This window comes from Phyllobates terribilis, unplaced genomic scaffold (assembly GCF_046119375.1).
Source record: "Phyllobates terribilis strain yellow unplaced genomic scaffold, ASM4611937v1 Scaffold_1__5_contigs__length_1240528914, whole genome shotgun sequence".
NCBI classification, from domain to species: domain Eukaryota; kingdom Metazoa; phylum Chordata; class Amphibia; order Anura; family Dendrobatidae; genus Phyllobates; species Phyllobates terribilis.
Window position 1 is genome coordinate 1,120,084,444 of NW_027362761.1, and position 26,628 is coordinate 1,120,111,071.

Consider the following 26,628-nt stretch of genomic DNA (forward strand, 5'->3'; position numbering starts at 1 on the left):
TATTGCAGAGAGCTATTGATAAAATTCCATGCTTCTCATACTGTTTATTAATTATTTGTATCAATTTCTAGATATGACAGTTATGAGGAATACCAACACGAGTGCCTGAAGAGGGAAGAGTATCGCAAGGAATACGAAAAACGGGAGTCAGAGCGAGCAAAACAGAGGGAACGACAAAGGCAAAAAGCAATTGTAAGCAATAACTAGAAATATTTAATCTCATTTAGTCAAAATGAGGGAAATCTACTTATATTTCTAACTACTTATTTATCGTATTATTTATCTATGTATGCTTCTTCCTTTCCTTCTTCCTTCATTTGCTTATTTCCTTCTTTCTTTTCTTTTTTCCCTCCTTTCCTTATATCTTCCTTCCTTCTTCCTTTCTTTTCTTCTTTCCCTCTTCCTTCCCTTCCTTCTTCTATTTTTCTTCCTTCCTTCCTCACTTCCTTCCCTCTCCTTCCTTCATTCCTTCCTCTCCCTTCCCTTCATTCTTCCTTCCTTCTTTTTCTTCCTTCATCCATCCTTCCATTTTTCCTTCATCTCTTCGACTTCCTTCCTTCCTTACATCCACTCCTTCTTTCCTTCATTCATTCCTTCTTCCCTTCCTTTCCTCTCTTTCCTTCCTCCTTTCCTTCCTTCTTCCTTTTTCCTTCCTTCCTTTCCTCTCTTTCCTTTTTTCTTTCCTTCCTTCTTGCCTTTTCCTTCCTTCCTCCCTTCCTTTCCTTCTTTCTTTTTCCTTCCTTCCTCCCTCCCTTCATTCATTCCTTCCTCCCTTTCCTTTCCTCTCTTTCCTTCCTTCCTTTCGTATATCTGTCAATTTCTTTCCCTTTATTATTATTAAAATTATGCAAAATATAAATGAAACAACTAAAAACGTAACACACAGCAGCGTCACAACAGTAAAGATGAAATTCTTGATGAGTGTGACGAATGGTTAAGGACATATGCTTAGCAGTGGTTCAAGGCCAGGGAGGGTGACATATGTGTCTGAGCAGGTGCTGAAGGACATTGCTATAAAGCATATGCATGGTATAGATTTCCCCAAGTTGCTTTGAAGTGATGGCTTCATAACTCACTAGGGGTCAATACAAATAAATCACTATCTTGCTGTTCATTACACAGTCTACTGTAGGCAGCAGTGAGGTCACAACATGTCAGCCTGGGCAAATAGCGAGGATTTTATCAATGGGCCTGATGTATGGTATTATTATCTTCTGCATGGAATAAACAAGCAGCCAAGAAGCTGGATGTACTTTTTCTGGTACAACATATGATATATCAGTATGAAAAGTGACCAAGCATACTTCTGTCCATCTACGAATCTATATATCCATCTATCTATGTAATGTAAAAAAAATGAAACCGGGCAGCACTTCCAAATAGTCGCAGTTAAAAAAATTATTTATTCCATGCAGAATTCTACAAAGTTTGGGCTCTAAGAGTTTGCCATGGAATAAATCCATCCTTTTACCATGGCCATTTGTAAGTGCCCTCTGTTTATGCTATTGTTTTTTTTCCGGCCCTTTGGTATTTGGGCCTAAAGGCTAGCACTCACATTCTTAGCATAGTACATATCATTTGTCTTTCCATGTGACTTTCTCCTCACCTGTCACCCATGTCCAGCAACTAGCACACCCCCGCTGAAACCTTGCACATCTAAACACTCACACACTCTCTACCACTGACATCCATATCTCCACTCCATGACACAGACAGCACCACTGCTTTCTACAATGCCACTCTCGCATCAGCTATTGACTCAGTCGCCCCTCTTATGCATGGCAGAGCAGGACGAGTCAATAGACCACCCTGGCACAACAACCTCACTAAACAGCTTCTGCAAGAGTCCAGGGTTGCGGAGCGGCGTTAGAAGAAAACACATTCGCAAGATGACTTCACTGAATTCAGACAAGCAAGCACTCGCATTCAAATCAGCCCTCACCTCTGTTAAACAGGCCTACTTCACAACCCTCATATCTTCCTTATCCTACAACCCCAAACAGTTATTCAACACTTTCAACTCTCTCCTCCGCCCTCCACTGCCCTCTCTGACCTCCGTCATCTCTGCTGAGGAGTTTGCCACACACTTCAAAAACAAAATTGACCAAACACGGCAAGTCTTTACTGCCCGACCACCACAACCCCTTTGTTTCCCAACCATTGCCCTTCCCCCATAACCTCCTTTTCGAACATCACGGAAGGAGACCTCACTTGCCTCCTCTCCATACCACACCTCACCACTTGTGCACTCATCCCCATCCCATCCCACTTCCTCCCCAACCTCAGCTCCACACTCATCCCATCCCTAACCCATCTCTTCAACCTATCACTAACTTCTGGTACCTTCCCCACTGCCTTCAAACATGCCACAATCACGCCAATCCTCAAAAAGCCATCCCTCGACCCAACCAGCTTCCGCCCCATGTCGATGCTCCCATTTGCCTCCAAACTCCTTGAGCAACACATTCACGCTGAACTTTCCTCTCACTTCTCATCTTACTCTCTCTTCGACAACCTGGCTTCCGCCCCCACCATTCCACCGAAACTGCCCTTACCAAAATTACAAAAGCTATAAGACAATTCTCTGTACTCCTTCTTCTTGACCTGTTGTTATGATCTGCAACAAGTACTAAAGAAAGATAGGGGAAAGCTGTCCCTACAGTAAGACTAAGCTGAATCCCTACAATGTAGCGGGCTGACAGTTCCTTGCGAACAGACCCGCCTAAGTCCTTGGCTAGTCTGAACGAAGACCTATAGCATAAGGGGAGAGGTCCCTAAAAGAACTAAGGACTGGGACAAAAATGGAACACCTCCTAGACAGAGAAGTTGTTGCAGAACACAAAAAGACAAACTGACAAAAAGGTACAAGAGGTCCCAGAAGGACCAAGCGAACTGACATTGAAAGGCATCGAAGCACCTGGCTAGAGAAACAGACAAACACTGAAGTCCAGCACAGCCAAAAGGGTGTAGCTGGAATATAAAGGAAGATGGTCACGTGACCGCAAAACACAAGATGGAAAAAACAAACAGGAGGGTTCTAACACCTGTCCTCTGCCTTCGACACAGTTGACCACTGCCTCCTACTACAGATCCTCTTTTCCTTTGGCATCAAAGACCTTGCCCTATCTTGGATCTCCTCATACCTTTCTAACCGCACACTCAGCTTCTCCCACTCTCATACTACCTCCTCATCCCGCCCCCTCTCTGTTGGAGTCCCTCAAGACTCTGTGCAAGGACCCCTACTCTTCTCAATCTATACCCTTGGCCTTGTACAGCTCATAAAATCCCATGGCTTTCAGTACCATCTGTACTCTGATGACACCCAGATCTACCTCTCTGGCCCAGATGTCACCTCTCTACTGTCCAGAATCCCAGCATGTCTATCAGCCATATCCTCCTTCTTCTCCTCACTCTCAATGTGGACAAAACTGAACTCATCATCTTTCCCCCATCTTGCATATCTTCCCCACCTGATCTTTCTATCACAATAAATGACATCACACTTTCCCCTGTATCGGCAGTCCGCTGCCTCGGAGTAACCCTTGACTCTGCCCTGTCCTTCAAACCCCACATCCAAGCTCTCGCCACCTCCTGTCGCCTCCAGCTTTAAAATATTTACAGAATCCGTCCTTTCCTCAACCCTCAATCTACTAAACTGCTTGTGCATACCCTCATCATCTCCCACCTCGACTACTGCAACATCCTCCTCTGTGGCCTACCTGCTAAAACTCTTGCACCCTGCCAGTCCATCCTTAACTCTGCTGCGCGACTAGTTCATCTCTCACCTCGCTACTCCTCTGCTATCCCCCTTTGAAAATCCTTTCACTGGCTCTCAATTGCCCAGCATATCCAGTTTAAACTGCTAATACTGACCTACAAGGCCATCCATAACCTTTCTCCTCTGTACATCTCTGAACTAATCTCCCAATATATTCCCTTATGTAATCTCCGGTCCTCCCAAGAACTTTTCTCCTCCACACTTATTCGTTCCTCACCCAATTGCCTCCAAGATTTCTCCTGAATATCTCCCATCCTATGGAATTCTGTGCCTCAACACGTCCAATTAGCCTCCACATTTGGGTCCTTCAGACGGAACCTGAAAACCCATTTCTTCAAACAAGCTTACTGCCTGCCATGACCTTGCTTGCTGCCACCTCAACAACACCGGAGCTACTGCAACCCCCAACCTACTGTCTCCTTCCCCGTTCCTGTAGAATGTAAGCACGCTAGGGCAGGGTCCTCTTCCCTCTGTACCAGTCTATCACTGTTAGTTTGTTTACTGAGTGATATCTGTATTTGGTATGAAACCCCTCCTTATGTACAACAACATGGAATCAATGGCGCTATATAAATAAGTAATAATAGTAATAATAATGTGCAAATAATGTAGCACGCACAGCTACCCCCTTGGTAGCCCACCCTCATCTTCTTGGTCTTTTCCATGGCCCGATCCAGCAATTAATTCACCTTCAGAGGGTGTCAATCAATACAAAACAACTCACCCTCATAGGGGGTCAGCCTTAACTAATTATGATGAGGCTCCTCCTACCAAAGCTCCTCCTACCTTTTTAAAGTGGGGTTCTGAAACAAATGAGGTTGTGAAAAATTGCATATTTTGAACCCCACATGCAACGGGACGTATTTTCTATATGTAAAGGGGAGCTTTATGTCAGTCTTTCTGCGATAGAAATGATACCTCCTCTCCAAAAAAGAGGTTCTGCAGCAGCGAGGGTGTGCATCTCCTGGAAATTCTAAATATTAGAAGTCAGGGTTTCAAAAGTCCAATTTATTATTGACATTTACATTAGAAATTACCTAATCCCATCCATAATGCTATAATTTATTTTACTTGGTGTCTATATAAAAACTCTTTGAATCACCAAAGCAAAGCAATTTATTAATTTATTAACTGTTCCTTTTAGAAAGCAATATGAAAACCCTCTTTCCTTGAATTTATTGCCCAATGCTCCCAGTATCCAAAAAAGGTATATTTTGATCCACATTTAATGACTCTATATGCATATGTATTGAATCCATCTGCCTAATGCACACATGAACCGTTCTATAATAAGCTGAGCTTTACTGTGCCGAGAAAAATGTTATATTGAGTGGGTTTTAATAAAAAGGAGATATGGATGGAGTTTCTGTCCAATTCCACTTGATATTAATATATGCCAAATACATCAAAACATTCCATACGTTTAGTCATCCGGTCTACATAGTGTTAATTAAACCCTGAAAAAAACATAACTGGAAGTTATAAAATTGTAGCCAAGGACACATTTATAGTAATTCCATCATTCCAGAAGAAGAAGTTTCAGCTTAATGGTCGATAGCTGATCATCGGGATGGAATTGGTGTGTGCCGATCATACTATTTACAGACACATATTTCAGATGGTCGGGGGTTGTTTGTAGGTGTTTTAGCATTTACGGAATAGGAAACGAAATATCAGCTGTATAACGTTACAGCGTCGTGAGATAAAAATAGAGGACAGCTATGATATACGCCTGTCTACTCTCCCTTTTTGAAAGAAGGTGTCATCTATATTAAGCTGATTACAGGGTTTCCTGATTCTGACACCAACATCAGTCAGCTCCGATCTAAAGAGGAACCTGCCAGCAAGTGTTTAGTTTCTCTCCAGCACCCCCGCAGGTGAAATGAAGTATTGGGCTGTCTATGCAATACATGGATTCTAGAGAGAAAGACATGATTATTAGACATTTCACTTTGGGTCAAAGATGAAGCTACAGAATAGAGAACCCACCCATATAAACCTTATAACCACCATATAAACCTTTCATAGGGTATTTGTAAATAGGTTTTTTAAACCCCATTCAATTCTATATATTTCATATTTGTGCCTATTTACTTTTAGGAGGAGCACAGAGTTATTTACATCGGTAAGATGAGAACTAACATGAATCGTGGTGAACTGCGAGTTCGGTTTGAAGTTTTTGGTGAAATTGAAGAATGTACGGTCAATCTGCGGGATGATGGGTGAGTGTCATTTTGACATCAAACAGATGATTTTGTTGAGATGAATAGACAAAGTAATTCATATGGCAGTCCCCTAACACTGTCACGCAAGGTGTGGGAAAGACTAAGTGCAACACAAAGGGAAGAGGGGAAGGGAGCCCAGACACTAGGGAAAGGGGGGAGTGGAGACCTCCTAGGCTGATCTGATATCACCTTTTCTCCCCTACCGTCCCTATATTGGTTCTTCACCAGTCCCCGCACAGGAATCTACCCCTGTATTTCCCTAGACCTTGCCCTGGATAGGGAAGGGTGGGATGAGCACTAGTCGATCCCCACTAACAACTAAAGACAACAAGGTAGACGGACACGGGGGAAAAATAACTTAGCTTGAGCCAACTTCAGAGAGATAACACACACGTCCTCTTAGCACCAGAGAGGAAGTGAACAGACAGCACTCGCTCCGAGCTTTCACAAGGAAACATGTGAATATCACCGGCACTGCCCTGCAGTAAAGTGAATCTATTTAAACACCCAGGCAAGGGTATCAATTAGAGCAGGAGGGAGGTAGCCGCTGGGTCCTAGAGTGAAACTGCTAAGAAAATGTCTGTAATGTCAAATGAAGCGATCTTCTGCAACCAACTGCAGGGCGATGTCCGGGGGAAAAAATGATGGGGCATGTTAGAATTCAGGATGCCCAATCCCCTGTTCTCATGAGAGATAAATTGACACCAAAGTTGTCTGGCATTTCATCATGAAGGAGGAGCATAATACTGTGTAGAGATGTTTTATATGGGCGGGTTTATACCTCCTGCGCTCATTTATATGTTCTTTCCCCTCCTTATTGCAGAGACTGTTACGGTTTCATCACCTACCGCTACACCTGTGATGCTTTTGCTGCTCTTGAGAATGGATACACCCTGCGCAGATCTAACGAACCCGACTTTGAGCTTTGCTTTTGCGAAAGAAAGCAGTTTTGCAAGTCCAACTATGCAGATTTAGGTAAGGATTGCATTTGTCAGATCGCGCTGGTTGGCGCCATTTTCACACAATGGGATTTACCTTGACATAGTTAGTTGCCGGCTGTCAGTGATTTACTGGACTCCTCATTTATTGCTAACTTGTTGTGAGAAATGAATTGCCTAACATAAAGTACCAGCATATGGTAGAAGCTAATATATGTTCTATATTCTTTATAGCTCAGTAATTAATTTACACGGCATTGCCACTGGCCACAGGCAGGCAATGCTAAAATTAAATGCTTAAGACGCAAAAGGCCATGGGTTATAAAACTTATTTTTATATCACAGGGTTTTAACATGTTCATATGTTTTCAGTTGAAGCTTGAATGTATTGAACCTTAGGCTAGGATTTACTACAGAAGTGCCTTGGAACAAGTTTATTTCTATGGAGAGCTTTAAGGGAACCTCTGTCACAGTAAAATCTAATTATTATCGCAGTTATGTCCTAGTCATTTCAAAAATTCTAAACCGCTCAGATTTTTTCTAGATTTTCAAGTTATCATTCAACTTTATTTTCCATTGCTAAACATTGTGTTAATGAGAGTGAAAAGTTTTTCTAAGGCTCATTGCAATCGGATTGGCAACTCCCGTCCCTCTCAGCTCCCTCCTTGCCAGAGGGTGGTGCACGCCTCAAAATTGACTGTACAGACCAGCAACATGGCTGAGCTTGTGTCTCAAATTGTGTGCTGTCCAATGCTTTAAACAAAGACACCTTTGCTTCTGCAGAATCACAGGATCTGAGATGGATCAAGTGATCGAATTAACTTTAGAGCAGTGCTTACATCCTCTATTGCATGGATGTCAAACTCAAACACACAGAGGGCCAAACTGAAAAGCTTGAACAAAGTCGTAGGCCAACCAGTGTATAGTATAATGGGCCCCACATAGTCCTCCATACAGAATAATGGGCCCTACATAGTCCTCCATACAGAATAATGGGCCCTACATAGTCCTCCATACAGAATAATGGGCCCTACATAGTCCTCCGTACAGTATTATGGACACGGCATAGTTCTCCATACAGAATAATGGGCACCACATAGTCCTCCATACAGAATAATGGCCCCACATAGTTCTCCATACAGAATAATGGCCCCACATAGTCCTCCATACAGAATAATTGACCCCACATAGTCCTCCATACAGAATAATGGGCCCCACATATTCCTCCATACAGAATAATGGGCCCCACATAGTCCTCCATACAGTATAATGGGCCCCACGTAGTCCTCCATACAGAATAATGGGCACCACATACTCCTCCATACAGTATAATGGCCCCACATAGTCCTCCATACAGAATAATGGGCCCCACATAGTCCTCCATACAGTATAATGGGCAACACATAGTCCTCCATACAGAATAATGAGCCCCACATAGTCCTACATACAGAATAATGGGCCCCACATAGTCCTCCATACAGAATAATGGGCTCCACATAGTCCTCCATACAGCATAATGGCCCCACATAGTCCTCCATGCAGTATAATGGGACCCACATAGTCCTCCATACAGTATAATGGGCACCACATAGTCCTCCATACAGAATAATGGGCCCCACATAGTCCTCCATACAGAATAATGGGCACCACATACTCCTCCGTACAGTATAATGGCCCCACATAGTCCTCCGTACAGAATAATGGGCCCCACATGGTCCTCCATACAAAATAATGGGCACCACATAGTCCTCCATACAGAATAATGGGCCCCACATAGTCCTCCATACAGAATAATGGGTCCTCCATACAGAATAATGGGCTCCACATAGTCCTCCATACAGTATAATGGCCCCACATAGTCCTCCATACAGTATAATGGGACCCACATAGTCCTCCATACAGTATAATGGGCACCACATAGTCCTCCATACATAATAATGGGCCCCACATAGTCCTCCATACTGAATAATGGGCCTCACATAGTCCTCCATACAAAATAATGGGCCTCACATAGTCCTCTATACAGTATAATGGGCCCCACATAGTCCTCCATACAGTATAATGGGCCCCACATAGTCCTCCATACAGTATAATGGGCCCCACATAGTCCTCCATACATAATAATGGCCCCGCATAGTCCTCCATACAGAATAATGGGCCCCGCATAGTCCTCCTTACAGAATAATGGGCCCCTCATAGTCCTCCATACAGTATAATGGACCCCACATAGTCCTCCATACAGAATAATGGGCCCCTCATAGTCCTCCATACAGTATAATGGGCCCCACATAGTCCTCCATACAGAATAATGGGCCCCACATAGTCCTCCATACAGAATAATGGCCCCGCATAGTCCTCCATACAGAATAATGGGCCCCAGATAGTCCTACATACAGAATAATGGGCCCCACATAGTCCTCCATACAGTATAATGGGCCCCACATAGTCCTCCATACAGTATAATGGGCCCCACATAGTCCTCCATACAGTATAATGGGCCTCACATAGTCTTCCATACAGTATATTGGGCCCCACATAGTCCTCCATACAGAATAATGGGCCCCACATAGTCCTCCATACAGAATAATGGCCCCGCATAGTCCTCCATACAGAATAATGGGCCCCAGATAGTCCTACATACAGAATAATGGGCCCCACATAGTCCTCCATACAGTATAATGGGCCCCACATAGTCCTCCATACAGTATAATGGGCCCCACATAGTCCTCCATACAGTATAATGGGCCTCACATAGTCTTCCATACAGTATAATGGGCCCCACATAGTCCTCCATACAGAATAATGGCCCCACATAGTCCTCCATACAGTATAATGGGCACCACATAGTCCTCCATACAGAATAATGGCCCCACATAGTCCTCCATACAGAATAATGGCCCCACATAGTCCTCCATACAGTATAATGGGCCCCACATAGTTCTCCATACAGTATAATGGGCCCCACATAGTCCTCCATACAGAATAATGGGCACCACATAGTCCTCCATACAGAATAATGGCCCCACATAGTCCTCCATACAGTATAATGGGCACCACATAGTCCTCCATATAGTATAATGGCCTCACATAGTTCTCCATACAGTATAATGGGCACCACATAGTCCTCCATACAGAATATGGCACCACCTAGGGGTGGTGGTTCTGGTGTCGCGGGCCAGATAAAACCATCCTGCGGGCCAGATTTTGACATGTATGCTCTATAGCAAAGAGCTTGCAAGCGCAGCACTTTTTTTTACCTAGGAAACCTCTAGATTGCAGAAGTGGCCGGTAACCTGAACGATGAGCTATAAAAATGTATAATTCCTTCATTCTTGAGAAAGAAGAGGTTTTTTAATTAATGGTAAATTGCAGAATGGCTTTTTTTTACAATTGCTTTGCAATTTTACCAATTGTGTAATAGACAAAACCCTTCTAAGTGATGGGGTTATCCAATCATGAATTTTCCTTATGCTGACCTGGTTACAATAAGCCAATAAGGGAAGGATGTACTGTAGCATTACTCGTGACTTATTCAAATAAATGGGCAGTAATGCAAAACTCGGTCATGGCGAGTCATCCAGAATGGCTCTAAATGTTTTCATTGGGTCTCTGCAAATGGTAATTTAGGGAAGTTGCAGGCAGGGACCCTCTCTGTAATGTCCTTATGAAAAGGGATTGCTCTGATTGAATAAGCCCTCCAAGTTGCACAATATGAGAAATCACAACATAACTTCTAATAAAAGCTGAAAAAATTGACTGACTTCTCTGTGTGGCTGGTGCAATACTTCCGACATTCATGGTCTGAATATGAGCCAGCTTTACATCTGCTGACGTGACCTCACCAGCCTCTTATACGCCTATGTCAGGAGACCTATAGCTTGTCGTGGTCTGTACTTTCAGCATGAAGGTCGGATGCATGAAAGTAGATGAATGATTTTTTCCACCTAGTATTTGTACTTTTATAAAGATCACCTGCACGGGGTTTACATTGGCATGTGACTCAAACAAAAAGGCTGGTCAACTCTAAATATGTAATTTGCATTGCACTTAAGTGCATTGAACCTGAGTCCTGCACCATGCACACAGCAGAGAGGTCACTGCCTAACCTCAGTCTAAACTTACACTAATTGTGCTTTCCCTATCGTTATTACATAGAGCAATGTATATGGTCATAGTCTCTTCAGAAAGAAAGAGAGCAGCGCCTCTAGGGTCATTTATTTGAAATAGCACCCTTTTAAAGAGCCTTGCCACATTCCTTCCCTCCCCATCCCATACACTTTTGATAGCCGATCCGTTGACCAGCCGCCATCTCGGCTGTTTCTCCCATGCACAGAGGCGCTCTGTCAGCCAAACGCTCCTGTGATCTGTATGTAAGCCACTGCCAGAATCTCTTGCGGTGGCTTATCTCTGGGAGAACAAAAGGATCGGCAGTCCGAAATCGGACATGCCAATTTTTAACTTTTCCGACAATCAATTGTCCGGTGCTCCTATACCCATTAAACTGTCGTACGAGCCCGTCGGTATCAGCGGGTTAGGACTAGTTTTGAGCAAATTTGTTCAGCATTTCAAATTCATGTTCGTGTTCAGGGTTCCGACTTGTTCGCGCCAAAAAATCGGCTCCGCCTACAAACATCCCTGATTTGCCACGCTATCACGCAGATGTCATCTGAACTGCCGAACAAATTCGCTCAACACTAGTTAGGACGACATTAGTCTAATTTGTATTGGCGGGCTTTAGTATATAAAGCCAAACCAGAATCACCACGTCATGTGGCAAGGCTCAGTATTGACTTACCGGATTACTACGTTCAATAGGTGGCACAAGACACCCTGTTTTTTTCATCTCCAAAGGGGCTTTTTGTATATTTTATTCCCCAGAAAGAATTGCATGACCTTTCAAGACTACCTACTAGTGATGAGCGAGCGTGCCCTTTTAACGCTTTCACCGAGCATGCTTCCCGAGTTTCTTCAGCATGCTCGCATTTTATGTTCGAGTCCCTGCGTCTGTATGATTTACGGCTGTTACACATCCTAAACACATTCCGGGATTGTCTGTTTGTTAGGGAATCCTCACATGTATTTAGGCTGTGTAACACCCATAAATCATGCAGACGCTGGGACTGAAACATAATATACGAGCACGCCGAAGATACTCGGGAAGCACCTGAGTGTGCTTGGTGAAAGGGTTAAACAAGCACGCTCACTCATCACTACTACCTACCTATCATATTTCTGTGGCTACACGTTTTATTAAAAAAACACTGGGCAGCTACAGACTGATGATTTTTAATATAGAATTTCTTTAAATGAAAATTCTTAGCAAAAATGCTTAGAAGTGTCCCTAATGCCAGCCTAAAGGACCCAACTGTCTAGAAAAAGATGGATCTGGTCTTCCTTGTTGTGGGATTCCAGCATGCAGAAGGAGATCCTACAGCCGTCTAATAACCCTCACTGTGAAAGTACGATATGGCGCTACCACACCATGTACACAGCAGTTACCTATGGTGTTACTGGTGTTACCGATCGGTATCTGCTGTGTACATAATTGGACAGTCCTATTTTAGGTAAAAGTTCTAGTTCTCTCAATAAAACACAAAATTTTGTGTTTTGCCAGTGAGGGAGACTATAGAGGGTTGTGGAATCCCGCTCTGCATGCGGTGATCCCACTTTTGCATTTAGGGTGGCAATAGGGATACTTTCCTTTTTATTCTGTTTAATCAATGTTATTTAGTAAATTCAACTACCTGTCTTTAGTCCCCACTATTTTCTTAAAGGGAACCTTTTGTGTCCCCAAGCACTAGTAACCTGCAGATATAGGATTATTATGTAGGTTAGTGGCATTAAAGGGTATCTGTTAATATGAGAGCAGCATGATGTATGGGAAGAGACCCTAATTTCAGTGCTGTGTCACTTACTGGGCTATGTTTTGCTGTTTCTATAAAATCAGTGTTTTATCAGCAAGAGATTATTTCTACAGGACTAGGTGTCTCATGTCTCCTAGTCCAACCACACTCCAATCACTGATTAGCAGCTTTCTGCCTATGCACAGTGTATACAGAAATCTGCCAATCAGTGGTGTGGGCGGGGTTATACAGAGCTCACCATTCCGAGTTCTGCTAGATCTGCAGAAGAGAAAACTGTGATTCTATCACAATTGCTGCACCCAAAACACATGACATTCGATGCATTATAACAAATATGAATATTTTGCTCCTGATTTCTCACAATATGCAAAAATAAGAAATAAATTACAGTGTCCCATTAACTGCCACTCACAAGCATCAGCCATATTTGCTCATATTTTTTCCATGTATTATATATATGTGAGAAAGACGCCACTCTTCAGCTCGAGCTCAACCTTGCGTGCAATACAAGATTTATTTTCTGTTTACTTGATGGTGGATTGAAATAGTCAGATGCAGCATGACGCTCTGTGTCTACCTTATTTAACACCTCCGTAATGTAGAGGGGCTTAGACAGAGCTGGAGAGTAAACACAGCTGTTTGAAGAACAGGACTCCGGTTAGTACGCTTTAATCAACTCAAACAAAATAACGATGCCTGAGGGAGATGTGGGAAAATAAAGGTAATGGCAGTGCCAGGGTATTGTTATTTATTTAGCATTTTACGTGATGGATTCACATTTAAAACTATTCCGAATTATTTGATTACTTACATTTTATTTGCTTCTAGTATTCTCTGGGAAAGTCATTTTAATTTAGAGGTAGAAGAAGCTCAGCGTAACATACGTGCGATGGAGCAGTATCAGAAAAGACTCTGATATATATATCTATATATATATACTAGCTATTGAACCCGTTCTACGCCCGGGTGGCGAGCATTTTTATTGGTATATGGTCTCCCATGCTGGTATGTACTGCCCCCCTCCTGGTATTTGCGCTGCCCCCATCCTGTCTCCACCATCCTATCCCAGTATGCATGGCACCCCTCACCCCCAATCCTATCACGGTATGCATGGCACCCCTCTCCCCCAATCCCGGTATGCATGGCACCCCTCACCCCAAATCCCGGTATGCATGGCACCCCTCACCCCCAATCCCGGTATGCATGGCACCCCTCACCCCCAATCCTGGTATGCATGGCACCCCTCATCCCCAATCCTGGTATGCATGGCTCCCCCACCCCCATCCTGGTTTGCATGGCACTCCTTATCCCTATCCTGGTATGGATGGGCTCCTCATTCCCAATCCTGGTATACATGGTACCCCTCATCCTGGTATGCATGGCACCAAATCCCTCATCCTAGTATGCATGGCACCCCTCATCCTTATCCTGGTATGCATGGTCCCCTCACCCCCCAATCCTGGTATGCAAGGTCCCCTCACCCCCCCAATCCTGGTATGCATGGTACCCCTCATCCTGGTATGCATGGTCCCCTCACCCTCCAATCCTGGTATGTGTGGTACCCCTCACCCCCCAATCCTGGTATGTATGGCACCCCTCACCCCCAATCCCGGTATGCATGGCACCCCTCACCCCCAATCCCGGTATGCATGGTACCCTCACCCCCCAATCCTGGTGTGCATGGCACCCCTCACCCCCAATCCTATCCCAGTATGCATGGCATCCCTCACCCCAATCCTATCTCGGTATGCATGGCACCCCTCACCCCCAATCCCGGTTTGCATGGCACCCCTCACCCCCTATCCCGGTATGCATGGCTCCCCTCATCCCCAATCCCGGTATGCATGGCTCCCTCATCCCCAATCCTGGTATGTATGGTACCCCTCACCCAAATCCTGGTATGCATGGCACCCCTCATCCCCAATCCTAGTATGCATGGCACCCCTCATCCCAAATCCTGGTATGTATGGCTCCCTCACCCCCATCCTGGTATGCATGGTACTCCTTATCCCTATCCTGGTATACATGGTACCCCTCTTCCTGGTATGTATGGCACCCCTCATCCCAATTCTGGTATGTATGGCCTCCTCATCCCAGAAACCTGGTATGCATGGCACCAAATCCCTCATCCTAGTATGCATGGCACCCCTCATCCTTATCCTGGTATGCATGGTACTCCTCATCCTGGTATGCATAGTGCCTCGCATTCCTATTCTGGTATGCATGGCACCCCTCATCCTGGTATGCATGGTGTCCTCACCCCACAATCCTGGTATGCATGGTCCCCTCACCCCCTAATCCTGGTATGCATGGTCCCCTCATCCCCCTATCCTGGTATGTGTGGCCCCCTCATCCCTTTCACGCTGTACACACATGCAAAAAAATAAACACTTACAGTTATATGAAAAAGTTTGGGCACCCCTATTAATCTTAAGCTTAATGTTTTATAAAAATTGGTGTTTTTGCAACAGCTATTTCAGTTTGATATATGTAATAACTGTTGGACACAGTAATGTTTCTGCCTTGAAATGAGGTTTATTGTACTAACAGAAAATCTGCAATCTGCATTCAAACAAAATTTGACAGGTGCATAAGTATGGGCACCCTTATCATTTTCTTGTTTTAAATACTCCTACCTCCTTTTTCTGACTTACTAAAGCACTTTTTTTGGTTTTGTAACCTCATTGAGCTTTGAACTTCATAGCCAGGTGTATGCCTTCATGAGAAAAGCTACTTAAAGTGGCCACTTGCAAGTTGTTCTCCTGTTTGAATCTCCTCTGAAGAGTGGCATCATGGGCTCCTCAAAACAACTGTCAAATGATCTGAAAACAAAGATTATTCAACATAGTTGTTCAGGGGAAGGATACAAAAAGGTGTCTCAGAGATTTAACCTGTCAGTTTCCACTGTGCGGAGCATAGTAAGGAAATGGAAGGACACAGGGACAGTTCTTGTTAAGGCCAGAAGTGGCAGGCCAAGAAAAACATCAGAAAGGCAGAGAAGAAGAATGGTGAGATCAGTCAAGGACAATCCTCAGACCACCTCCAGAGAGCTGCAGCATCAACTTGCTGCAGATGGTGTCACTGTGCATCGGTCAACTATACAACGCACTTTGCACAAGGAGAAGCTGTATGGGAGAGTGAAGCGAAAGAAGCCGTTTCTGCAAGCACGCCACAAACAGAGTCGGCTGAGGTATGCAAAAGCACATTTGGAGAAGCCAATTTCTTTTTGGAAGAAGGTCCTGTGGACTGATAAAACCAAGATTGAGTTGTTTGGTCATACAAAAAGGCGTTATGCATTGGGGCAAAAAAACACAGCATTCCAAGAAAAACACTTGATACCCACAGTAAAATTTGGTGGAGGTTCCATCATGCTTTGGGGCTGTGTGGCCAATGCCGGCACCGGGAATCTTGTTAAAGTTGAGGGACGCATGGATTCCACTCAGTATCAGCAGATTCTTGACAATAATGTTCAAGAATCAGTGAAAAAGTTGAAGTTACGCAGGGAATGGATCTTTCAGCAAGACAATGATCCAAAACACCGCTCCAAATCTACTCAGGCATTCATGCAGAGGAACAATTACAATGTTCTGGAATGGCCATCCCAGTCCCCAGACCTGAATATCATTGAACATCTGTGGGATCATTTGAAGAGGGCTGTCCATGCTCGGCGACCATCAAACTTAACTGAACTGGAATTGTTTTGTAAAGAGGAATGGTCAAAAATACCTTCATCCAGGATCCAGGAACTCATTAAAAGCTACAGGAAGCGACTAGAGGCTGCTATTTTTGCAAAAGGAGGATCTACTAAATATTAATGTCACTTTTCTGGTGAGGTGCCCATACTTATGCACCTGTCAAATTTTGTTTGAATGCAGATTGCACATTTTCTGTTAGTACAATAAACCTCATTTCAAGGCAGAAACATTACTGTGTCCAACAGTTATTACATATATCAAACTGAAATAGCTGTTGCAAAAACACCAATTTTTATAAAACATTAAGCTTAAGATTAATAGGGGTGCCCAAACTTTTTCATATAACTGTATACTCACCTTTCTTCCCTGTGCTCCAGCGCTGCTGTGTCCTGTTCTGCCGGAGGCCGGGGGAGGAGTGCGGCGCCGGAGCACGGTGCTGTCCGGCGCCAGTTTGCTGAAGACACACTGCAAATGTGTCTTCAATAAAATGGCGCCGGATAGCGCTATGCGCATGCGCCGATCCGACGCCTCACTCCTGCCCCGGTCTCCGGCAAAAAGAGGCGCCGCGGCAACGCTCCTCCCGGTCAGGTAAGTATCTAAATATGGCGCCGGAGATCGCGGTATGCGTTCAGTGTCTACGCATACCGCGATCTCCGGCGCCATACACTCCTCTTACCTGTAACGGCTCCATGCATTCTTCTGTCTGGAGCCAGACTGCGCTTCACGCATGCGCAGTCTATCGAGGCTTCAGACAGAGACCCGCATCCCCGGTTATATTATAGATATATGGTTTTGTTTTAGTTCTTTTTTTGCTTTAGATTAAAGTCAATCATTTACATTATTATTCTTAACTCCCTGATAATAAATTACGCTCAAGAAAACTTTGAAACAAGGGTAGGATTCCTATTATATCATAAAATCCCAGAATACAATGTATATGATTAAAGCGTGTCATTATAAAAAGTAAATAAATTAAAGTACAGAAATATTGTAATTTGACAAAACAGGACTTAATTCATGATAAAATGTATGTAATTAAATATATACTGTATATATTATTTATTTATTATTATGCTTACTTATATAGGGACATTAATTCCCCAGCGCCTTACAGACATCATCATCATTGCTGTCCCCATTGGGGCTCACAATCTACATTCCCTATCAGTATGTCTTTGGAGTGTGAGGAAACCAGAGAACATGAAGGAAACCCACGCAAACACAGGGAGAACATACAAACTCCCTGCATAACTAAAATATATATAGTGATATAAGACCTTAAGACAATATAAAAAGGCAATGGTATTATTAATAATAATATTATTTTAAAGAACCCTAAAAGGGAACCTGTAAGGTCCCTGAGGTCTAACAAACTGCCCCAGTGCCATTTAGGTTTTAATCCTGGATCCTATGCCCATGTTAGACCAGACCTTAGTTGTTATCATTGTAAAATGGAATATTTAATGCCATTCGCAGGATATGCATGCCGCCCTGTCTAGTCTGGGAGACATCTCTTCACCAACAGGAGCCTGTCACCATATGGTTTGATCACGCCCGTCTTGACATCCTCCTCTCTTGTCCAATAATTTCAGATCTTGCACTTACATGAGACTTCATGTTTGGTCATGCACCATGCTCCATTGGAGCCAGGGAGAGTACACCTTGAGAGCATAAAATAAGGTAGACAACAAGTACAATAAACATGACAAATGGCTTATTCCAGTGTAGGATCACACTATTGAATTTCAGAACTGGAGGATTCAGTATTTTCCAAAAATTATAGTAAGGAAAAACCCAGTATGCTGTTTCCACAACTCTTATTTGCAAATGTTGAATAAAAGATGAGCCTTGTGTATGTTTACACTGGATATAAAAATGTGATAAGCCCAACAGAGGTGATATATCCCCTCTGTAGACTTTGTCGGAGGCGCAAAGGATGGAGGATGGTGTGATTTGAGTGTTTCAACTTTAAAGAAGCCAAATTAAAGGAGCACTCCTCCTCCAATCAACATTTTTCTCCTCTTAATATATTGCAGTCATCATATTATATAGCACTGTGCACTTACAATTGCTCATTTTGCCTTTCTACCCAGCTAATTCTTCTTTTTCCCATTAGGTCTATGACATCATGTGATTAAAAACTGACTAGCTGAACCCTTCTAAACTCTATGTAGAAACAGGAGGTCAATTTTTCCTGCATAAGTCATCAGTAACAGCAAAAGGCAATGGCAGAGGGTAAGGGGAGCAGCTGGGTCAGGAGTTGAAGAGGGGAATGATAAATGCAGAGAAAAGAGACTTCCTGTTTCTACATAGATCAGAGAAAAGAGAAGAATTATCTGGATAGAAAGGCAAAATGAGCAATTGTTAGTACACAGTGCTATATAATGTGATGATTGCAATATATTAAGAGGATAAACACTATGAGTGCTTCTTTAAATTCACCCTATTCAACACTACTACAGTTACAGTCGTACACATACTTTTATCATTGTGGTCACTTCGAGAAGACTTTTTATGGTTGCAGTTCTCAGATAAAGTACAAAAGTGCAGTGGTCGTAGTTACCTACCAGGTGATACTTTTACTCTGATTGTCTGAACAGAGTATAACAATAGAAGTGTGGCAATCATCTGTCTGACTAGTTTACCCCACAAGAGGTTAACCCAACTATTCTCTTAACTCACATTGTCTATCAAGTGTTTGTTGCACTCTCATTTAGGCCCACTACACTTTTCCTATCCTCTACTAAGTACAAGTTAACCCACTTAGGAGATGACGTGCAAAAGTAGGCCATTTTTCAGGCCTTCAAACAACCAGTCCTACACTGTAGCTATTTCCTAGTGCTTTTGAAGTTGGTACATATTATGATTGACCTACAAATTCAACGGACCTGAGCTCAGTACTATGGTCATTCCTTCTTGGTTTTCTCCAAGCTGACATGATTCATTACAGCCACTGAAGACTTTCTTGTCAGTGCTAAACCCAAAAAGGCCAGTGATACTCTCGTTGAATACTGCTTCAATGATGACCTGCACAATATGCCTATAAAAATCTTTTCCTACTACAGTTAGCCTTCCTAGCCCCTAGTTTTGTGGTCTGATCATGACTCATTCTGCTCATTTTTCTGCAAGTCTCCTTCTCCTCTCCACCATTCGATCCACCCCTTGAAGAAGTTTAGGTCTTGTCAGGTTCCAATTAGGGTAAACAGCAAAAGTATTGTCTGATCCAACCATCCTACAGGCCAATAGCCGCTCTAGTAGACTTAGCATAGTGGTCATACATGCACTCTTTTGGTGACAAACCTCCACTTTTATCTGCACCCTAATACTCCTCTCAGTGTTATGGACAATGCTCATTCTTGACCCATTCACTACTTATACATCCCGACCTTGTGGCTGGGAGAAAAGAAGACACTTCTGCGGTCACTGCAGACTATCCTGTCCAGATAACCACCCACACAGAATGTGTATACAATAGTGCATATGTGGCAACGGTGGAGAGTAAAGGCGTTTACTTGCCGGCAAGGACATTTCAATGGCAATGACAATTTCCAAAAACAGTATGCAGACACATGAAAGAACTAGAATGTTTTGCTGTGGAATATTGCATCTTTGTACCCATACTTACTGTAGTATGTCACCAATAATTATTTCCTTATCTTCATTAATTCTTCTTATTTCTCTGGCTTCTAGATTCAAATTCAGATGACTTCGATCCTGCTTCTACCAAAAGCAAATATGACTCCATGGATTTTGACAGTTTGCTTAAAGAGGCACAAAGAAGCCTGCGCAGGTAACATGCATCACCACCACGCCCAATGGAATGATGGAGAATACCTCACGGACAACTCGTCCTCCAATAAGAGATTCTTGAAAGTCAAACCTAGGAATTTCTCCTACTTTACACTCTCCGTTCTTCAATGGTTTACATGAACACAGCTGCTGAAGACTAAAGAGGCAATGGGAAAGCCATGGGTGTCAGATGATTCCTCACTTTCACAGTCGCCGTCGTATCACTCGAATAAAGACGAGACATGCGTTTCATTGGAGATGAAAGTGCCAGCCAACTGTGAAAATTTCTCCGCTTAAAACTGATTATTCTTGGAAAAGTCGAGAGATCACTATTTATCATGGAAAATATTGGAGGATTTGTAAGCTGCTGATGCTCAACTGCAATGCAATCTTTACTGTGTCTAATTTTGATCATCCCATAGGAAAAAAAATAAATATATATATATATATATATATATATACATATATATATATATATAAAAGAACAACAAGAAAAACATTGCAATATAGATAACGCCTTAGAAACTTTTTTTTTTATTGGGAATCTTGTGAAGAAACCTAAAACAAATGGCATTTTCAGCACACGCAAGTCTCTTTACTCTACATTAGTATTGGATTCTGACACCCATGCAATTGTCTACAATGTTGTATGTCAACATCGAAAGCCTTGTACATGAGTCGATTTCGCAGCTTGTTCAGCATTATATATATATATATATATATATATATATATATAAATATATATAAATATATTTTATTTTCTGATGAGTGCTTGTGGAGTTACATAATAAACGAGAGCTGAGTAAAACTATCTGAATCAGTGTCCAGGTAGTTTATACCACTGCATTGTACTGGTCAAGTATTTACAGATGTTCCCCGCTCTTCTGCTTGGGAGATGTGCAAGCGGACATATTGCCCGTGTCTCTGGCAGAGAATGGGTTCTATGGAGTATTTTTATTTTGTGTACATAGAGTATGACTATGTTCTTTATTTGTTACTGCTATGCACTGTAAATGCAGCCTTCTTTTCAATACGGAAAAAAAAACAAAAAAAATTTCTTAAAATCGAGAATATTCAAAATGTAACTGTATAAGGTGAAACAACCTGTTGTATACTAATCCATTTAGGAGCTGACTTTATGCTTATATATATTTGATTGTAAGAAGAAGAAAAAAAAACAAAACAAAAATGACAATGTGTGCGTGTTTTTAATTTTTAATTTTCATTTTTTTGGGGGTGCACAATTATCGCTTTAAGCACATTCATCCCTATTTTTTATTTAATTTTTTTTTTTTTTCGGTGAGCTTCCATATAACTGTTTTTCGAGAAGGATTCCATTAGCCTGGAAAAGGCTTTTGTCGCATGGAGAACATGTCTCATCCTTCCGTGTAAAGTGTCTTCATCTGCAGTAATACATAATCAGTTCTAGATTTACCATATCAGAGGTCTTGTTAACATTCGTAGTGATTTTTTAAAAATATATATATATTCGTATTATTGTGAGTCAGGAATGAATGTACGATTTGATTACTTTCACGATAGGCCATTGTGTGTTTTTTTGTTTTTTTTTCTAAGCCGCTGGGTGTCCTAGCACTGTGCACCATATGGTGGTGATACTTTTTTGTCTAAACACTGTTTAATAAGCCAGTAACTTTTTTTTTTTTTGGGCACTGTTGGAATTTTTGGGCTAAAGCCAATATTTTTACTGTTGTGCATCCTTTTTGAGAAACTGATATTCCATTCCTTTGTTTACTGAAGACATATTTATCAGTTAACGATCTCATGTTTGTTACAGTAATATGCTGATTAAACAAGATATGGCCAGTTGGAAGGATGCTAACACTCTTCTTAATGCTATCATATGCTACAGGTGAAATCTCCTGTTGCACGATAGTGTTGACTATGCATTAGTGTGGTCTCAGCTCTACCGCTGTACTACTGATCCTTTAAGACGTCGTCTTGGTATAAGGAGACCTCCCGTAACGTTGGTTTCCATATGAACAAAGTTCTTATACACTGAATCGTTTTAATCTCTTCACGCACAGCTTTTTCCCGTATTGCTAACCCTCTTATGGGTTAACCCTTGTTCCGCCAGCTTAATGTATTCAAACACAAGTGGAATTAATTACGAGAACCATGTTTCCTCTCTCCATCGGCTCATAGCTGACTGAACTCCTACGTTACGTGTGGTGCGTGTTTAGCAATGCAAATATTTTTTCACAAATGTTAATCAGTCACAGTTTTTTGCAACGGTTTGTAAAAAAAAAAAAAATCTTTTGGATGAATATTGCTACTATTCTAAATGGTTTAAAAGGAATACATTTTTAGGAATAATTGGTGAATGTACACAAAAAAATATTACTGATTTTGCTAGAATCCTTTTTTGTTCTGTAATGTAACCAGGTTCAGTGCGAGAAGGTATTGGGACAAGCCATTTGCATCAGGAATTCAGTACTCTGGTTGCTGCTGCCCACGTCAGTTTGGTGACTGTCGTGCACATTAAACTGGAGTGCCAAAGATTGTTCAACCTGTCATGATTTTTGACTCTTTTTGTCATTTGATACAACAACATTTCAGGCCATTTTAACATCACTAGGGGTCATTTTTCTACATTACATATACACAACTAGTTTTCTTTTTAACACAGTTTTCCGAAAAGTTAACGGGATCTTGTCAGCAGATTTTTGCTATGTAAGCAGTATGATGTAGGGGCTGAGATGCTGATTCCAGTGATGTGTCAGTTACTGCTCTACAAGCTGTCATTTTGATACAATCGCTATTTTCTCTGCTGCAGATCTAGCAGTGCTCAGAATGCTGAGCCCTGTATAACCCCGCCCACATCACTGATTGGCAGCCTTCTGTGTACACTCTATATTGACATAAAGATGCTAATCAGTGCTGGGGCCATGGTTGGACTAGGAGACACAAGACACCTAGTCCTGTAGTGATAATTGAAGCTGATCAAAAACACAGATTTTGGACTAGGTGACACGAGACACCTAGTCCTGTAGTGAACTGTAGCTGATAAAACACTGATTTTATTGTAACGGTAACACACAGCCCAGTAAGTGACACATCCCTGGATTCAGGGTCTCTGCCCCTACATCATGCTGCTCAGATTACATAGCAAAAACCTACTGACAGATTCCCTTTAAGAAAATCCTTCATGGTAGCATCTAAAAGATTTCTTCTCCTTTCTTTTTATCCAAAAACTAGAATGGATGTAAAAGAAAAAAAAATATATCTATATATTTTGTCCTTCAAAATTTTAAATTTTGGAAGAAAAAGGGAAATTGGAATTCTCTGACAATTGTTTGAATCAACCATATACATTGAATTGGAAAGGACCAGACTAGGCTTGGGATTTCTTCCAAAAATACGTCTGAACAAAAATATTTCTTTGCACAAAAATTTTTCATATTTTACCAAAATCTCGATTGATTCTTTCCGTATCCGATGAATATCTTTCTCACCCATAAAACTTAACAAACGCCACAAATATTTTATCACCCTTTACTTTTTAATCTTTTCACAATAATGGTAAAGGTTTTGATGTGGATGCTTAGACTTTAGATATGCAAAATTATCGAGAAAGCATCAACACGAGTATTCAAAATTCGTGGAGAGTCGAGACGTTATTTGAAATATGAAAAGATTTTTAACAGATACAGCGCCACTATTATCCACAGGTTGTCTTTGGTATAGCAGCTTAGTCTTATTCAAGGGAATAAGATGGAAGAAAAGTGGCACGTCTTCTAAGAAAACCTTTAGATCCTATATTTTTCAAATCTACAACTAAAGGACAAACTATGTAGGTTATATTGACACATTTGATGAAAAATGACCCCTTTTGCTGTGTAAAATGGGCCAATCATGTACACACAATGGTGGAAGTTACTTCATTGAATAAACCATTTAACCAATATGTAGCCTACTAATATTCCAGGAAACAATGACATCATTCTAAGGTTCTACCTCACTAATATTTATGAGGTCGGTCTCATATTTATGAGTTACTGGGGCCTACTTCGTCTTGAGGAATATTTATAGGCTGTATTCTCCTGAATATCAATATAAGACAACTCCACCAGGCTGCTTCTATTATATTAATATTGATTTTATGTTCATTTTTTTTTGGTACCATGGCAGATCATCTAACAATTAGTTAAAACAGTCTACACAATGGCTGTATTCATGGTTTATCACCAGCAAAATTTTTTTATTTTATTTTATTTTTAAATTCCACTGTCTGTAACATGCCGAAGGCTTTTTTTTTTCATTTCAATGTAGGTAGACAGCAATAAATAATAATAATAATAAAAAAAAAAAACCTATAAACACACATGTTATTTTCACGGGTTCCCTGTTACATTATAGACAGCTTTAATCCGTGTAATGGTTGTATTTATGTAGGTTACAAAAAAAAAAAAAAATGCAGGTATTTTATCTTGTTTAATTATGTGATCGCCAAACAAAAAAAAAAACTAAAGTTTACAGATTTTTTTTTTTCTTTCTCAATTTTCTGTTGTACAAAAAAGAATAAAATAAAAGTATATATTAAAAGCAATAAATTATTTTTAAGAAATCAATGTTTAATATATCATATTATGTGTTGAAGACCAGATGCATTGCCTATTTTGCCTTTAAATTATGTAATCTGATGTTTTAATACATTCTATTTTTTCCCTGTATTGCTGAAATGAATTGAACATGTGTGTTGATTTGTTTCTTTTTAAGCAGATAAAAATATTGTTGATTTTTTTTTTTTTTTTTCGGCAGACCTGACAATTGTTCTCTCCTAAAATCATAAGTTCCTCTGTGTTCGATATATATAAGAACAGAAATGTGTGTATTTAGGGGCATTTAAACATATTTTGGGATCATACAGTATATAATTGGCTGATTTTAATTTTTATGTTTTTTTTTTCACAGTTACCATACATTTAAAGAAAAAAAAAATGAGATAGACAACAAACCACTAACATTCTGTGGATGAAAATAATAATAATAATAATAAAAAAAATAATTAAAATAATTAAAAATTCTGTAAAACCGCTAGATTTGACGTGTAGTAGCTGCTTTTTTCTGCTTTATGGTAGTTTAAATTCTATGGCCGTGCCCTTTTGTGGAAATAAAAAAAATATAAAAAAAAAAAAAAGTAAATTTTAAACATTTCTCAAAAACATACTATTTAATGTTAGATCTGAAATTTTACATTGAAGTAGCCTATAAGATTGTGCTAACCATTTGCCAAAGAAGGTGGCACAGGACGGAACGATTGTGCAATCGTAGGGAGAGACGTTGGGTCATTTGAAATAAAAAATAAATAAAAAGCACTTCATCCCCTTTAGATTTAGTTGATGAATTATGTGTCCTTTTTGATATCTGTAAATCTGAGAACTTCAATCATTGTAGTTTCCAACCTAACTGATGAAGTAGAATAGCCATATACGATAATGTGATGATTCTGAATCAATACTATGAACAACTGACTGGATTGCGCTACTGTAAGATTTGTAGATGAAAATGTACTAATGGTGGTAAAATTGTGCTTAACGGGCAATCAAAGCTTTTAGTTAGCCCACCCCATTGCCCGGGGTTGAGGTTCCACCTGCCAAGTCTACATGTACTGTGGTTTTATTCATTGTATACAAATTCCTGTGATTATTTTTTTAATGTGCAGAACACATTGGCCTCACTGAGCTAATAAAGGGAAACAAATGTTTCAAATAAAAACACCCGCTTTCTCTCATTTTTCGAAACGATACTGATTTGAAATGTGCAGTTGGTAGACTGTTTGATCGAAATGGAATTTTAATGGTGGCCTGAAAAAAAAAGCGTATTGAACGGATGTATCCTGTTTACATTGGAAGGGTAGGTTCACACGAACGTATAAAAGAATTGTTCCGAGTTTCCAAAAAATATTTACACTTTCCTATGTTACAGAATTCCGATGTATCCATAAACATCAGATGCTATATTGCGGCTTCGTATGGCATCCGATTTTTTTTCATGCACCCAAAATGGGTAAATCTCATGCGATTTACGGAAGAAACTCGTGCATGTTACAATTGTGCATGAATGGCATATGTCTCCTCACTTTGACATGCCAGGCCTGGCTTGTGACTCTTCACAATGAGAAACGTTACCCCTTAGATCTCAGTCTTAAGTCTCTCACCAAGCCAAATCAGATCTCATACTTTGCACTGACGAGGGGCAATACCCCGAAACACCATGTCTGCAAATTGAGACTCTGGTTTGGCTTTTATCTTAAGTCATATGGCAAGGCTCGTTGAGGGTTGATATTGAATTTTAGGGGCTTGTTAAAGGGTTGATATT

The 26,628-nt window shown here is 41.2% G+C and overlaps 1 protein-coding gene across 3 annotated transcripts in view; it reads left to right on the forward strand.

Moving 5' to 3' along the window:
* PPARGC1A (PPARG coactivator 1 alpha) overlaps nt 1–26,027 on the forward strand; it is a 153,966-nt gene extending 127,939 nt beyond the window's left edge. For all 3 annotated transcript variants that reach the window (XM_073646781.1, XM_073646790.1, XM_073646797.1), the window contains 4 exons: nt 72–192; nt 5,879–6,000; nt 6,827–6,978; nt 20,191–26,027. In XM_073646781.1, the coding sequence (XP_073502882.1) occupies nt 72–192; nt 5,879–6,000; nt 6,827–6,978; nt 20,191–20,294 (499 nt within the window). In that variant the 3' untranslated portion in view covers nt 20,295–26,027. The remainder of the gene's footprint in view (nt 1–71; nt 193–5,878; nt 6,001–6,826; nt 6,979–20,190) is intronic.
* Nucleotides 26,028–26,628: the final 601 nt, after the last annotated feature.